At 34.4% G+C, this 17,891-nt stretch overlaps 1 protein-coding gene across 2 annotated transcripts in view; it reads right to left on the bottom strand.

The window, feature by feature from the left end:
• Window positions 1-17,891, bottom strand: part of Sema3a (semaphorin 3A) — a 415,318-nt gene that overhangs the window by 190,109 nt on the left and 207,318 nt on the right. For both annotated transcript variants that reach the window (XM_090332888.1, XM_090332889.1), the window contains one exon: window positions 17,164-17,360. In XM_090332888.1, coding sequence (XP_090189014.1) covers window positions 17,164-17,275 — 112 coding nt within the window. In that variant the 5' untranslated portion in view covers window positions 17,276-17,360. The remainder of the gene's footprint in view (window positions 1-17,163; window positions 17,361-17,891) is intronic.

Raw genomic sequence — 17,891 nt, 5'->3', positions numbered from 1 at the left:
TCAATAGAGAAAACTCAAGTGTAAAAGAAGTCCACATAGACCCAATAGTCTCCCTCATTTGTCATAATCAATAGAAACCTTGGGCTCTCCTAGCAGAGATATACAATAGAACAAAATTCAGAGACATAAGGCCAAATAGTATGACAATAAATGTAAGGACCTCCAGCATAAGGAAACAAAAGCCATATAATGAGTGATTGCTCTCCTTGATGTTATCTCTCATCTCTTTTGCCATTCCTTGGTTATCTCATATTGTTACAATATTTTTACCTTGTCATCTGATATATTTTATATGTGCTTAATTGGTTATTTGAAATTGGATAAGGAAGGGGGGAAATCAAGATGAGCAGGGTGGGGGGAGGGTGGGCGGGAAATGGGGACCATGTCATGAGAAAGGTTATCAATGTTTGTGAAGTTATGCACCTTCTATCTGGTGAATATAACGTAACCCTTCTATTAATCACAATAATAAAAAGAAGTTCAGCACAAAACCAGGTGCTGCAGTCCTAGCAATTGAGAAGGTTGAGTTCACTGAAAATCATTGTATAGATCATTTAGTTATAAATAAAAAAAATCACTATCTATTGGCTAAGTTTTATTTGAAATTTCTCTACCACTACTCATATCTGAACTGTGTCTGTAGCCTTAAATGCTATTTCTTCCAATCAAATGTTTCACTCATCTATATTAATAATAAAATGTACTTGAGCCATTATTTATAACTAAACCCACTTTATATTGCCCCCACCTCCTTTATCTCAGTCCTCTCACCTAGGATGATTATACTGCTACCATCTACCATCCCGTCACTTATTATTTTCTTTCTTTCGTTCTTTTTTTTTTTTTTTTTTGCCACGCCAGGACTGGAGCTCCAGGCCTGAGCACTGTCCTTGGGCTTTCACAAGTCTAGAGCTCTATCACTTGAGCCACAGCACCACTTCGGGCTTTTTCTATGGATGTGGTACCGAGGAATCAAACCCAGGTCTTTGTTCATGCTGGGCAAGCACTCTACCACTAGATCGAACTCCCGATCCCCTCACTTATTCTTTATACCCCTTTTTCGAGAGGTATTTAATGAGGGCTAGTACTTAATGAGGGCTAAAACTACATACACTGAGCAGAATTTTTTTTAAAAAATTGTATATACAACAGATTTCCTGTTGGCAGATCTGTATTTTCCTCTCAGAGAGGCAAATTTTGTTTTTGTTTTTCGGAAGTTGTTTGATGGTGTTTCATACCTTTGTCCTGTTCAAAAGACAAGCTGGAGGAGATGATCAAGTAATGATTTAGTGGAGAGGAGAATATCAGTAAATTTCTCAACAGATTTGGAGTGTGGTATTTCATGGATAATAACACAGAAAGAAAATGCTAGGTAGTGGTGGTATGGTCTTAGGGTATGACCAGGGTAGAAAGGTGAAGAAAGCCTCACCTTCCAGTTATTATTAATCATTGTATCATACTCAGGAATGAAAACCTAACACCTTATCATTCTCTGATTCTCTTGGACTCACACATCATCAGTTATTTTCTCAAGTTATTTTTTCTATATTTTCCATGTGTCTCCATTTCAGCCTTAATTTTAATTTCCTTTAACACTATCCTTAACCAGTATTTACTTCCTCATGAATAAACAACTGAAGGAACTATTATACAGTGATTTCTACTCACTCATTTCTATTAGTTTCTAACTTAGAACTTCAGACTTTACTGAGCTGAGCTTTTAAAGAAGATGAAGACATAACAAAAGAATTATAGTCAGCAACAACAGAAAGAAGAAATATAAGTATAGGTAGCTGCTACTGTAATAGGTCAAGTGATGACAGGAAATTATCTCAACCTGAAAGAGGAGCAGATTGAGCAAACTAAAACAGGTAAAATCACAAAGCACTGAGACTGACTAGATATTGAATAGGCAAGTCATGAGGAGTGAAAATTTAAAACTATTTATTAAAAAACTGTTATTGTTGTTTATTTTGATAAATAGTTGTTTTTTTAAAATTTTTCTCTGTTACAAATTAATCTGCCCCAGATGAAGTGTTCATAATCTTATCACAAAACAACATGAAGGCTTTATATTATTTTTTTTGCCAGTCCTGGGCCTTGAACTCAGGGCCTGAGAACTGTCCTTTGGCTTTCTCAAGGCCAGAGCTCTACCGCTTGAGCCACCGCACCTCTTCTGGCCTTTTTCTACGTATAGAGTACTGAGGAATTGAACCCTGGTCTTTGTGTATGCTAGGCAAGCACTCTACCACTGGGCCAAACTCCCTCCTCCTGTATTATAATTTTTGAAGACTAAAATATTTTCTTGTTCTCTTAGAGTATGGTTCAGGATTTTGTTTTCCAAAAGATAACCTATAAAGAATGAGATTTTCATGTACACGTCAAGCGGATAGGGTTGAAAATTTGTACTTTCAATGAGTCTATATTTTGGACTTCAGACAATAAAGGATATTGGAAGAATCTGTGTCCTGATGACCCCTTACTTCCTTGAGCTGAAAATCTCTGGGAGTGGAAACAATGTGTACACTAGTCAATGTTTGACACTAAGTTCTTTGGTCTGAAGCCAAGACAATGAGGGAAGGTGATTGGAAGGCCTAGAAGGGCATCTTGGGAACTACCTTGGCAACTTGGCAGCTATGACTGAGGAAGAGCAGAGAAAGCAGCTAGACAGTCCCAGGAAGGCTAACCACAGAACTATTAGACACTGCAAATCATGCAATGAAAAAAACCTTAGGTACCCTAAGACCCTCACTCTGTCTGAAGACTAGCATTCCATGATTCTTAATCCCAAATATAATATTGTATAATCTGGAGAAAAAGTTTGTTGGCTCACCTATATTACTTTATCCAACAAAGTTTACATTTATAAACAAAGAAAAAATTAAAACAAAACACTGATATCAATAATCAAAATGGAGAATTTAGAAGATTAATACACAAAACACAAAACAAGTACTTCCCAAGATATTTCTACAGGTACAATATGAAGAAAAACCAAACTATAAAAATATGGGAAAAGTAAATCTTACTAGATCAATAGATATGCAGTGAAGATTAGGAAAAAAAAAACACATACTACAAAAACAATGAAATGTTGGGGCCAGGAGTTTGGTCCAATGGTAGAATGTTTGCCTAGCATGCATGAAGACCCGGGTTTGATTCCTAGGTACCACATACATAGAAAAAAGCCAAAAGTGGTGCTGTGGCTCAAATGGTAGACCTTTGGCCTTGAGAAAGCCAAAGGACAGTGCTCAGGCCCCGAGTTCAAGACCAGGAGTGGCAAAAGAGATGAAATGTCAAGAATTACCAGATATCTTTTCTTATTAACAAGAAAGGTTAATGATCTCAGTAATCTAAACAAAGGCATAGTAAGATTACATAGATTGCATAGCAAGACCCTTGCCATTTATTCCCAACAATAAATATATCTCACTGAAGAAAACAAACACTAGATTGAGGGAGAAATGGTAAAAAAAAAAAAAAGTTCCTCTTACAAAATGGATTCACTAAACAACAGAAGTAGCCATAATCATATCTGGAAAATGACTTGAAACAAAGATTACCAATAGAGACAAAGAAAGGGAGCACTTTATCAAGAAGAAATAGTAATTTTTAACATATATGTGTCAGCAGCCCAAGAAATTTTCTCAAGATAAAAAAAATGATAGTTTAAGACAAAACGCAAAATAATGGCATAAAACTGAAACTCAAAAGCAAAAGAAAATTCAAAAATGTTCAAACACATAGAGATTGAACAAAAAGTTGTTGGCTCATGAGTATGTCATTGAAAAAGGAAGGAAATATAAAATTTCCTAGAATTTAGTTAAATTGAGAATATACTTCATTAGAATCTTCTCAGATACAGCACAGCAGTACTACTAAGAAAATTCATAGTGATGAAATCCACATTAAAACAAATAGAAAAAAAGAAAACTAACAAAACAAAAAAGAGAGCCCCACAAACAGACTAATGGAAGTACCCAAACTCCCAGAAAACAATAAAGGCCAATCCCAAAAGAAGTTGATGCAAATAATAATGATAATATGCGGAATACAATGAAATGAACTTCATAACATCAACAAAACGAACTGGTTCTTTGAAAGGATAAATAGGATTGATAAAACCTTAGTTAATCTGAATTATTAATGAGGATACAAATATCTGAAGTAAAATCAGAGATGAAAATAGGTATATCATAACAAAAACTAATGAAAACTAGAGGATTATAAGAGAATATTTTGAAAGGATGTATTCAAATATGTTGGAAGGTACAAGAAATAGTGAACATCTAAAACTGAACCAACTGAATCAAATTGAATAAAAACTACTTAAATAGATCTATAACAAACAATGAGATTGGAGCAGTCTTAAAATCTCTCCCAATAAGAAGCTCAAGATCTGTGGACTCAGTGACAAATTTTATCAAGCTTAAGTCCACAAATATTTCCATGAGAAAGGGAAGAAATGCTTCCAATTTTTAAAATAAAGCTATTATTACATTTATTTCTCAACCATACAATATCTGAACAAAAAAGAGAATCAGTACATTTTTTTTCTTGATGAACATACTTATATTCTCAATAAAAGACTTGCAAACTGAATTTAGTAACATAAAGATCTTAGCTAGATGCCAGTGATTAATTCCTGTAATTCTAGCTACACAGAAGGCTAAGACCTCTGAACTGCAAGTGGAAGCCTTCCCAGGTAGACAAAGCAATTAAGCAATTTGTCTCCATTTCAGCAAAAATTAGAAGTGGAGATGTGATTCAAGTGGTATAGCACCACCAGCAAAAGTGAGAGATCTCATGTTCAAGTCCAAGCACTTACACCTGATCATGTTGGAATCATTCTAAGGATGAAAGGACAGTTCAGAATCAGTAAGTAAGTCACTGTAACACACCATATAAACAAAATCAAGACAAAAATCACATTTACCTTGATAGAAAAAAAAAGCCTCTGACAAATTTCAAAATCCTTTTATGAAAAGCACTCTTAAGAAACTAGGAAGATGAGCCAGGAGGGTGGTCTAGTGGTAGAGTTCTTGTCTAGCACGCATGAAGCCCTGCGTTCAATACCACATACACAGAAAAAAAAAAAGGTGAAAGTGGCGATAGGACTCAAGTGGCAGAGCACTAGCCTTGAGTAAAAAGTGGTGTCCAAAAAGAGTGCTCAGGCCCTGAATTCAAGCCTAAGGACTCAAAAAAAAGGAGGGGGGAGAAGAAAGAAGAAAGAGAGAAAGAAAGAAAGAAAGAAAGAAAGAAAGAAAGAAAGAAAGAAAGAAAGAAAGAAAGGAAGGAAGGAAGAAAGAAAGAAAGAAAGGAAGGAAATAAAAATAACTAGGAACAGAAGGCTCTAGAAGGCTCTATAAATAAAGGGTCTATGTATTAACTGACATCCAACATCACACTTGGGAAAAGCTAAAACAATTTCCTGTAAAATAATAGACAATAACAGTTTACCATCTTGTGTTTGAACATTGTGGATACACACAAAAATACATAAATATGTACTAAGTATAAAACCATCAAAATATACTTCTTCATTTATGTTTAATTCTGCAGTACAAGGAATTCCAGAAATATTTTCCAGAAATACTTTTTTCTTTATTGGGTTTGTGTCATGGGACAAAATGAACCTACAAGTTTATTTAAGGCATTGTGAAATGTTCCAAGATTTTAACAGCCTGATTGTGCAGAAGCTAAATTTTGTAGGTGAGCCAGAGAAACATCTTGAATGATGACAAAGCATTGTGTTCCTTAAAATATAAGCAATACATGACTTTTGCTTAAAGATATGGGCAGCCTGTAACAGGGGATCAGACAGCGGAGAGGAAATTTTCATTGTTCTTACTCATCTCAGGGGTTCATAGGGTATCTTCATTTGAGAAGAAACAGTACCTGTGAAATTGAAACTTCTCTGTTTACAATATACTTGTGAAATATTGAAGCAGAATAAATAAAACCAAAAACAAAGACAAAAGAACTAAAAAGCCAGGCACAGTGGCTCATGCCTGTAATCCTAGCTACCCAGGAAGCTGAGATCTTAGGATCATGGTTTAAAGCCAGCCCAAAGCACTAAAGAACCTGACACTCTTATCTTCAATTAATCACTAGAAAACAGAAAATTGGGCTGTGGCTCAAGGGTTAGAATGGTAGCCTTGAGCTAAGGAGCTCAGAGATGGTGCCCAGGCCAAGTTCAAGTCCCACAAGCTAACAAAACAAATACCAGAGTTCAAGTCCCAGGCCCAGAGTTCAAGTCGTACAACCTAACAAAACAAAACAAAAAACCTAGCAATACAAATAAGCATAGTTTATAAACTCAAGTGTTTGCACTATTGTATTATCAAACTCCTTTAAATCCCCCCCCCCCCTTTGGTTAGAAGGATGTAGAGCACAGGGTGCATTTCAAAAACAGAGAATATCCGACAAAAGTAACTTCTCAGTAAAATCAGTACATAAAGATAGAGACAACCATTATATATTAGTAAAGGGTACAATCCATGCCCATAATATTACAGTTATAAACATCTATTCCCCCAACACGGGAGCACCCAAATTCATCAAACAAACTCTTTTAGAATTACAGAACAAGATAGGCTCAAACACAATCATACTGGGAGACCTCAATACACCACTCTCAACAAATGACAGATCAACTCAACAAAAGTTAAGCAAAGATACCATCGACTTAAACGACACCATAGCCCAGCTGGGCTTAACAGATATACATAGAGTCTTCCACCCAAAGGTGAAACTTTTCACATTTTTCTCAGCAACACATGGAACACATTCCAAAATAGATCATATAATAGTTCATACAGAAAACTTAAGCAGATACAAGAGGTCTGATATAATCCCATGCATCCTATCAGACCACAGTGGAGTCAGACTAATTCTGAACAATGCAGTCAAAGTCAAAAAACATTCAATCAAAAACAGTCCAAACAGCTCTGTGACACTGTTTGAGTTAATACAAGTAAGTGCCTATTGTCTCTCTTGACTTGATTCAGGCAAACACTGACAACCTTCCAAAAAGTTCTAAGCCTGCTATGTTGTATCTTTAAGTTGTACAAATGTCATTATATATACATATATATATATATATTCAATCATCAAATCATTAAGAAACAGTTTCAATAGTGGTAATCATTTCTTTTCTCTACATTCTCCCTGCATTTCAGAAACACTATTCTTATGAGTTTAAAATATCCCTAAAAATCTTTCTGTTGCTGTGGTCACATCTCTTTCAGAAAGGACACAATATTCATTTTAATTATGTAAATGTCTACCCATACATGCAAAGGTATGACAGGGAACATCCAAGGCTTTATGTGTCTTACAGTAGAATGCAAGTAAAAAATAATATCTAATATAAAAAAGTTATATAGCTGATAAAATATAATTACATGTAAAGTTACACCTCATGGGATGGCAACAAAGATCAGAGATTTTCTCTTTAGTTTTTAAATCAAAAGATGGAATCTTAAAAAGTTGCTAAGAGCCATAAGGATTTATACAACTTGAATTTTATCTCAAGTCAGAAAAAGACTTCACTTTAACTTTTCCTGAATACCAAGCTTGATAGTTGAAAGTTTGGAAAAAATCATATTAAGTGAAGTAAGCCAGACCCATAGAAACACAGGCTCCATGGTTTCTCTCATGTGTAATAATTTGTATATGTCTGGGTTATTCCTAGCAGTGGATCACAATAACTCATTAGCTTTGTGCTTAAGATCCTATAGGATGATGTCAAGTAAAATCAACTCTAGAATATGAAAACAGGAGGTTTGCCTTCGTAGTTGTTGTTTTTATTGTACTAAGTGAACTTATTTCATTTTTCCTGTCTCCCTCCCCATGGTTTAATCCCCTGTTGTTACTCTATCTAACTTTGGTGTCTGGTGTATTATATATTTGCTAATTTGAATTAGGGAAAGGAAGGAGAACAAGATGATGAGACAAAGAACAAAGGGTGAACCAATGTAACACAGACATTCACAAAACAATGTGTTAGAAATGAATTTTATAATTATAGAGGGGATGGGAGGCGAGAATGTGGGAGAAAAACAGGTGAAGGGGTAATAATGTTCAAGAAGAAATGTACTCACTACCTTACATATGTAATCATAACCATTCCATAACCACCTTGAAAATAATCATAACCATCACCTTGAAAATAAAATAAAATAAAAAACAGAATAATAAAAAAACATGGAATCATGCATGTCTTACTACCACGTAGTAGATGTGATTTGTACATAACATTACTGTTGCTATCTGTCCGGCTGTCGTTTCCTACTGATGTCTTTCCTCAGAGCATATGCTTTTAAGAACGTTCTATCAAATTTTGTAAACTAATTTATGCTCCAGTGTTAGTCTATAGACCTACAAGTAGCCAAAGGAAATTGGTCTGCTCTCAACTTTCTTGACCCTCTCATTTATTTGAAATCAGAACTCTCAAAGAACTCAAAGGTCTGTCTATTTTGTGTGTTTCCACTTTACCAGATATTCCAGTAGCTTTTTCCTGTCACGTATGTTCTCTTGAAGAAGTGGACATTCAGCAGGATCAGGGAGCTGAGGAGGTTGCTGGTACTGTTCCATGCTGTAATGCATGAGGTCAAAGGAAGCAAGAAGCTGTCTTGGAAATGAAATCAGGGGCAGTGAGCAACTACTTTCCTGAAAGCAGTGAGAGAAGAAGGGGGGTTGTGGGTTGTGGGGGTGGGGTGTAGGCTGAGGGATGTTGGTGGGGCTGCTCTGAAATGCTTCCTTTTATCAAGGTGCCAAAGGGCAAAGCAGGATTATCCCCAAAGGGCCCAATAAAAAAAATGATTTGTGCTCATTGTTTAATAATTGTACTTTCAACTTTGTTTGGAAGCACCGATTATTCTCCAAAAAGTCAAGCCCACCCAGCATATTTATTTAAAATTTGATGAGTTAAATCTAACTTCCACATAAAAGGAAAAACATGCATCTCTTGTCTCTGTGGGCCTGACTTACTTGACTTGATGTAATTTTTTTTCAAGTCTTTCCATTTTTATACAAATGTTACAATATTGTTTTTTTACTTTTTTTGTTGTTGTTGTTACTGTTAGCCATGGAGCTCAAACTCTGGGCCTGGGTGCTGTCCCTGAGCTCTTCAGCTCAAGGCTACCGCACTATCCCTGGGGCCACAGCACCACTTTCATTTTTTCTAGTGATTAATTGGAGATAAGTGTTTCAGGTTCTTTAGTGCCTGGGGTGGCTCTGAACCATGATCCTCAGATCTCAACCTTCTGAGTAGCTAGAATTACAGGTGTGAGCCACCATGCCCAGCAATATTATTATTGTTTTGTTTTTTTTTCTAATGGATAAGGAGAGAATGCAGTCAAGAATTTGATGCATTTTCTTCAAAGTTAATAACAATGAGGAAAATGCTGTGTAAGGATAGGCATGGCTGATAGTGTTGAAAGGGGTGCCCTTGCTTAAGGAATATTGTATTCATAAACTACTAATGGTAACCACTTTGTACAACTATTTAAAGATAGCATCGAATTTTAAAACATTCAAGTCCAGTGAGTATAAAGATGAGCTGAGTTTTCCTTATTTTTTTTTTGATTTTAGTGAGATCTGAACTCAGAGCCTTGCTTAGTGGGCATTCTATATCCTAAGACACACTTCCAACTCTTTTTGCTTTGATTTTTTGAATATAGCCTAGCTTTGTGCCTGGGCTATAATTCCTTTATTTCCATTTCACATGTGGCTGGTATAACAAGCATGCAATTCTATATTCAGTTAGTCTTTCCAAAATCTTTAGCATGTGTCTGGTTTTGAATAGTATCTTTCTTTTCTGGACATGTGTTTTGCAAGAGAATAAGGAAAATCCAAATAGTGACAAATGATTTCCTCAGTTGGTTTCTAGACTTCCTATACGTATGGACTGTTGTATTTTTTTTTTTGAAGAGCTGATGACTGAACTTAGGACCTTGCACTTTTCAGGCAAATGCTCTTCCATTGAACTAAATCTCTAATCTCCCAGGTTAATATATATGTGTGTATATATATATATATATATATATTTGTGTGTGTTGGATGAACTAAGGCTATGTGACAAGGTCAGGATAGACTTTCAATATTCTAGAACTGCAAAATTTGGTACTGCTGGTCTAGAAATTACTGTAGACTGGACAGCGGTCAGAAAATATCTGAACTCTGAATTTCAGGCAAAAATGACATAATATTTTTTCATCCAGTTCTAGAATAAGCTTGGAGCAATGATTACTGAAGATGCCCCAGGCCTCACAGACTGGACCCCCGCATGTAGCACTTCCTTTGTTTTCTCTGCACAAATCACCCATAATTGATTTATTATTATCAATTATTGATTGATTAATTATCAATCTTTTCTCTTTCTGTATCCAAAAATGATGACATTTTATTAGCAGACATATTTTCATTAAAAACAAGAAAAGCAGGATAGAATGTGCTTCAAGCCTTTAATCCTTCCTTGCTACTGGGGAGGCAGAGATAGGGGATCAAAGTTTGAGGCTAGTAAGAACAAAAAAAGCGTCTAAGACTCTATTTCAACTAATGTCTGGGTATGATGTTACATTCCTGATATCTCAGTTGTGTTGGAATCACAATGGCATATACATGTGAACCCCAGAAACACAAGGAGGCCTAAGTAGCACAACCAAATAACCTAATCAAAATGGGCTGGAAGTTTGACTCAAGTGGTAGAGCACTTGCCTAGCAAGTTCACAGCCTGAGCTTCATTTCAAGTACCATTAAGGAAATGAAACATACAAGAAGTATCAAATAAAGCAAAATCAGTCACAGTGAGGCTATTCCAGCTATTGACATTATAAAAACAAGAAATAATACACATCCTAACCTCCAAAATTAAGAATTTACACAACCAGGGTCATCTACTAAAATTATTTTTACACGCAAAGGAAGGAATTTGACATACTCAAAAGAATTGTTCCACTAGTTTGCTGATAGAGATCTAGGTGGTTACATTATATTTTATGTTATCTAAAGGCATATTTACTATTGTAGTAGCAGAGTAGTTTCTGCAGGATTTGATCAGCTCTTACTTTACACATCACATCTTTCTAAGCAAGGAAAACCTTGAGATGCAGATTTTGTGACTCATTCAAAAGATGCCAAATGTGTAATCCCTCCAATTTTTTTAAATCTGTGTGCAGAAATTATTCAAACTAAACTATTCTTCATATTTATCAACAAAATTTTCTTTCTGCTTATCTTCCTTCCCTAGTTCAAGTATAAATTGTATATTTTCTTATCCTGGGTCTGACAGAGTGCAGCTTGGTTACTTTTTAGAGACAGTGTGTGAACTCCCTATTTGTACTGATGTTTATGTCTTGGCAGGAGAAGAAGATAGGAATTGGAGACATCCAGTCTTATTTGTGTTAGATAGAATTTATTAATTCATCCTTATGTTTAATTACTAAAATAATAGAAATCAAGACATTTTGTTGAAATTATGACACATAGAACTGTCTTAACATTTTATCTCCTCGACTAGTTATTTTCCTGTTATAAATATGTGACAAGTGTGCTAATTCCTTCCCTAATAAATATACTTTAGTGTTCAGAAAATATTTATAGGATGAATTCTAGTTGTCTAGTGTCACTATTTCATGTTTAAGTTTAATTTATATTTTACAAAAATGATTTCACAAATAAAAATATATAAGATGTACTTATCTGCTTGCTTATAACCATTTACATTTGCTGGGTTAAAATGTATTCCTAAGTACATCCCAGGAGGAGTTCAGAATCCTTTGCAAATTCCACCTTAACTAATGCTCCTGTGTTGCTTATGCTACATCTCATGATTCTCAAGCCAGGTTTCCCAAGCAAGCGTGACTTCCACATAATATCCTGTGTATTTATCCTAGCAGCCTGCCCAATTCCAGACTAATGAAAGGGCTGTCACAAATTGCTAGTGCCACCTATTAGTGGAAGCATAGAACTGCAAATCATGGTAATTCATTTAAATAGCTCCCTAGAAGTCATGAAGGGGCAAAGACCATCCAAAATTCACTTCTGCTCACATTTGTGTTAAAACTGCTGATTATTCTTTTTTTTATTAGGGAATTTATTTAAAATTTAAACCTAACCTATGTATTAATCTTAGTTTAATAGTTCAAGAATTGTGGACACTTTGCAAATAAGTTTTAATAGGGAGTATAGTTTTACTAGACCAACATGTAACTAGTCAATATATAGTAACTGAACTTTGTAAATAAAAACTGTTAGACAATTATCAATATACATTTATTGTAATATCAGTCATTTTTGTAATATTTAGAATATTTGGAATATTGGGAATAATTCAAGAATTTAATTTACAGTAGTCTTGACTTTAGATTTTGAGAATTCTTTAGAAGATTGGGACATGTGCTACTTAATTTTTGAGATATGTCATTCTTGATTAAGTGAGTACATTTGAGATAAGAAGTTAAACCATGTCTAAAATCTTGTATGGACACTTTAAAGTTCACGATAAATTCAAGATAGAAGCTTTTGATGTACACATCTGAAAATGTGATGAAAATCTTAGACCTTAATGCAATTTATGAATTCACCCTAAGAATCATATCCTGTATAACAAATGGTTTGGCATTTATTTCTGTCAATAGGGAAATACATAATGATCTGAATTTTAATTAAATTTACTTTGAAAAATTCTGCCATTCCGTGAAATTCTGAATATAATTGACTCCAAATCATAACATATACATCAGTTAAATTGTTTGACTTATGTGTAGTAATATAAAATTAGAAGACAAGGGGAATCATAGGTCTACATATCCCTTTAGTTCACTAACTACCTAGGTATTTTATACCATTGATAGTTTCAGAAATCAAGTGGAAAAGAAACAAAATTAGAATGTTGCAAATTTATGTCTTATTTATTCGGATTTCTTTGAGGTAGTCATGATTAAATATTATTATAAACATGGAATGGTTAGATGACCTCAGCTATCATCCCTATTTGCCAATGTCTCTTCTGTATATATTTTTATTTTAAATGCCAATTGATTGACAGTTTCAATAGTCGAGACACAGGTTGGAGACTTTCAGTAGTTCACATTTGATTGATGGGAATTAACTTAAAAGAAATGCAACTATTTTATGTATGCTTATATTGCAGTATTTTGCACTATGTGTACTTCTAAACTAGTTGTATAAAATATAAAAAATAGTTTACATTATTTTTAAACCTTTAAAATCAAACAAAACTGGGGAAAAATTATGAGTATCAAAGAAATATAAACAGCAAGTTGTATACCTGATAGGATATAGGCTGTGGCTATTTGGTTAAAGGTACAGTTGTGCTGTGCATATGTGTGCTGTCATGTGTGTGTGAATGTGAGGTTTCCTGCCCTCCTATTTTTCTACATAAGTGCCATTAAAGCAGTCAGAAGAATTTAATATAAGATAAATTTCATAATATACTATTGTAGGAATACTTTAATAGTCTTGGGATCTCTTCCTAAGATTAAAAGATGGATCCATTCTATCATATGTAATATATATATTTACTGTATATATAATTTAAAATATGACATTTAAACCAATACTGCTTTTTGTAAAGAACTGTACTACAAATTCTGGCAATTAGTTTTCTCAGCTACAAAGGACAATGTGAACATACGTAGTTCAGCTTCATATGTAATAAAACATGTGATTAGATACCTATATTTACAGAACAGAAATAAAATTCACTAGAACACCATTTGTGTTAATTGAGAAAAAGGTAAAGAAAAAAATTAGAAATATTATTTGAAACCTTTGATTAAATAAAATTGTCATTACTTGCAGAAAAATTAGATAACAGTTTTTAACTCCTAATTCATTTTTGCAACTGTTAAATAACTTGATTCTAGAAAAGAGTAAAAAAAAAACTCCTCCCAAAATATGAAAAGGAAAACTTTAAATGTCCACACATTTAAAGGGCGATTTGCAAAGACTAGTTTACAAAGGAAGGTTAAAACAATCAATTTAACCTTTGGATTCACAGGATTACCATAGCGTTGAGACTTACATATGTCTTTGATTTCCAGTAAAGTGAAGTTCACAATGTCTTGGAAAAGCTCATTACATTGAATGATGGAACATTTGTCATTTGTTTAAAACCCCAAACCTATTTTTGTATGTGTATATGATTCACATAGGTTATTCTGGAGACTGTATTTTTTTACCACAAATCCTGAATGAAAGATCAAATGACTTTTTTTTAACATTTCATGACAAAAGTGACATGCTTGACTCATGCTATGAAGGTACTGAAGAGTTATGCACCAACTTCAAAAAGTAACTTGGTTGTACTGCATGCATTTAACAAAAGCAAAAGTATCTCTGACTGGATGTTTCTTGAGGATAATTTCTAAATGACTGTTGAGATTTACAGAGTTCTCACATTTTCTTCCCCCACAAGGATTCTAAATCAGATTGGTTTAGAGGAAAGCTAGCATATCCTATTTTTCTAATATTATCACTTCTCCAGATGGTCCTGAGCACATCTACTCCATTCCTTTTTCCTAGAAAGTAAAGAGGTACCTTACTAGATATGTGTGGTGTACATCCACTACAAAGGATCCCTTCTTGCATTTACTTCCTTTACTTTCTTATTTAACATATCAAATCTCTTTCATCTCCCACCAGGCAGGAAGACAAGTAGAAAGTGAGCACAGTGATTGCCTGAAACTTCATCTTGGCAACCTGAGCAATGAGAGAGTTAATGGTGGATCTTTGAAAACAAGTGACCATGGGAAATTAAGGTTGGCAGAGATTTAACTCTTGATGAGTCATGCTGAAGTATTTTTAAGGGCAATGCAAGGATGTTTTAAGTGTGTTTGACATCTAAATCAAGAGGAAAAAGAAAAGCTAAAAAAAAAAAACCCTATCTGTTATGGCTTTAGAAACTAAATACTGACAATTGGCTACTAGACATTTGCTTTGGTAAAACAAGTAAGCATCTGGCAAAAGGGGGGAGAAGACAATGACAAACCACATTTTAAAGAAGAGAAAAGAAAAACTGTTGGGACTATTCTTTTCATTTTCCTTGCAGTTGTCCATTTCATGGTTTGTTTTGCCAAACTGCCAAACTCCAGAAGCACCAACAGAGTTGTCATATAACTATAGGGGTAGTTTTATATTTAAAGGAAAGCAGAATGACCCTGATGGATGCCATTGCTCAAAGAGGTTTACAAAGAGACTGTCAAATATTTACATCTCCTCAATGTATACAGCTTGCTTCATGGGGCAAGTTTGAAGTAGATATATAAAACAAAGGAGTATTTCAATTAAGTGCAATGTTCAGTATCAATGTATAGATAGTATGGGTGTCTCATCTATAATGCAAAATGATCTATTACCATGGAAATAAAACTCTACAAACGAAGAGAGCAAAATTCTATAACTTTCAATTTTTCTTTTCTTTACCAAGTTACCTAGCATTTAGACAACTGTCTATAAAACAAGAAGATTTTTTTTAAAATGTACTTATTTCATTCTTGGTAACCCACTGTTATTTAGCATGTAGCCATTCAGATCTTCAAAAACTGAAGTAGCATATACAACTTATTTATAGGGAGTATCAACTTGGAAAAGTGAACCATCAACTTAAGACTTCTTTGAGGACATCTGAAAAATAAAAGACTACGGAAAAACACAAATTCCATAACATTATGTACTCTTATTCAAGACTGTTCTTACAGGAAAGTAAACCAGAGATTTTACTAATTGATGTTGCATGATAGTAAAAAGCTTTTGTATTTCAATTGCAACTATTAGTTGATGCTAAAATCTATTAAAAATTTGAGAAAAAATTAGAGCAAAAATTATTTTCTGATGTAATATGTTTTATCTGGTGCATATTAAATCCAAACAAACATAATTAATAGGTGTTCAATTTTCTAATCCAGAGTGTGAAAATTACATTCTCTCCTTACTTGACAACCTTATTCACACTATATCATTCAAAAAGAATGTTCCCATTATGTGAAAATTAAATATATATACATACATATTTCTGGCTTTACAGTAAAGAGACATTTCTATAGTTTTCTTTTACTTATAACTAAAATGTAACATAATCAAAGCTTCTTGCCACTCCACCCCCTAATTCTTGAAACCTGAGAATCATAAGAAATCAACACCTTAGGGAATTTAACTACTTGAGTTAGAACAGTTTAATGTTCAACTCTATTAAATAACACCTGAGTTACAGAAATTCTTTTTTTGCTAGTAAAAGTGATAATATCACTTTAGAATAATTTTAGCATTTTTGACAGATCAGTCTATGAAATCTATCCAAATACATGTGAATCACATATTTCTTTTAAAATCCAAAAGGAGCATGTATATGAAACTGTAACCAAATAAAGTACCATGTGATAAAGCTGGTCTTTTTCTTCCTTTAATTTTTACTTTTTTACAAAAAAGAAGTTAATATAAGTATCTATGTATCTAGAAAAGAATCTCTCCTCAAGCCTCATTGAAGGATAAATAGAATTAAATAACGTTATATTTCCAAGGCAAGCTTTACACCAATTACTCAAATATACAGCCTTTTCTACAACTCTAACACACTGTGGAAAAACTAGTCTGTTCCCTCCAGTTTATATTCTCTTGGCAAACCATAATCTGCTGCTTATGTTAAGCATCTGATTGTCAGATTTGAACAAACTGAATATTCATGATGACGATTAACCATTTAGTGTCTAAAACTAAGAAAATTCAATGTCAATCAGTAAAGGTAAGGTGTATACCTCCGTAATGAAACTATTTCTTTTACATAAATATTGTGTAAAGAAATATTTTAAGAAAGTAAAGTCATAAAAATTAACGGACTGTAAGACATCATAACATATACAGATTAGCATGTACACGGCATGCAGCTAGCTCTTCTCCACAAATGTAATTAAATGTTCTTTGTTTGCATTTAAGTTGTCACATATCAAACAGAAGACATGTTTTTTTTTAAATAGAAGTATTCAAATCATCTAGAGCATATACACAGAATCACACAGGATTTTCAGGTTCAACTAAAGCTTTGCTGGTTTGGGCTGGGAAGAAGGGGATGGGGGTGGGAGGGAGACACTACTAAGCTAGCCACATGAAAGAAAAAGAAAGAAAGAAAGAAAGATTTACCTTTGTATGATAGTTTCAGCCTTGGTACATTGTTCTTCCCATTTTGATAGTTTGCTGTCGCTGCAAGTAACACTCCCCAGAAGAGACAGACAATTCCAATGAACCAGCCCATGCTGCAGGAGCTGCCGTTCTTGCTGCTGTTTTAGTCTTCTTCCTTCCTGTATTGTGCGGCCAGAGAAGTTCAAAGAATCTGGAAACTGGAGGTAACAGGTGATTTAGGTCAGTTTCATTCATAAATGCTGACAATCAAGACCTCATGGCAACACTAGCACCTCTTCTTCTGTAACAGTCACTGAAGCACAAAAACTTCAAACCCTCAAAAAAAAAAAAAAAAAAGGAAAAGAAAAATCGAGCCAGGCACCGGATAATGAGGTACAACTGTTGTACAGAAAAAGAAGAAGAAGAAGAAAAAAAAATAACAAGAGCTGCTGCAGTGGTGGTTAAGGATCAGTTCCTTTTATCTATGCTCTTCGCTCCTCTGCTAGCTGGTGTGAGCTCTAATCCCGGTCTCTGTTTCACTCGGCTCCTGGGAAGCAGAATGAAAGGGAAACACACAGAAAGAGAGAGAGAGGGAACCGGGGGAGAGAGAGCCAGAGCAAGAGAGCAAGAGCAAGAGAGAGCTAGAGAGAGAGAGAGAGAGAGAGAGAGAGAGAGAGAGAGAGAGAGAGAGAGAGAGAGAGAGAGAGAGAGAGAGAGAGAGAGAGAGAGAGAGAGAGAGAGAGAGAGAG

Source organism: Megascapheus bottae, chromosome 5 (assembly GCF_031878675.1).
Source record: "Megascapheus bottae isolate mThoBot1 chromosome 5, mThoBot2.hap1, whole genome shotgun sequence".
Classification (NCBI taxonomy): domain Eukaryota; kingdom Metazoa; phylum Chordata; class Mammalia; order Rodentia; family Geomyidae; genus Megascapheus; species Megascapheus bottae.
The sequence above is the reverse complement of the archived record's forward strand: the minus strand, read 5'-3'. Positions and strand labels throughout refer to the sequence as shown.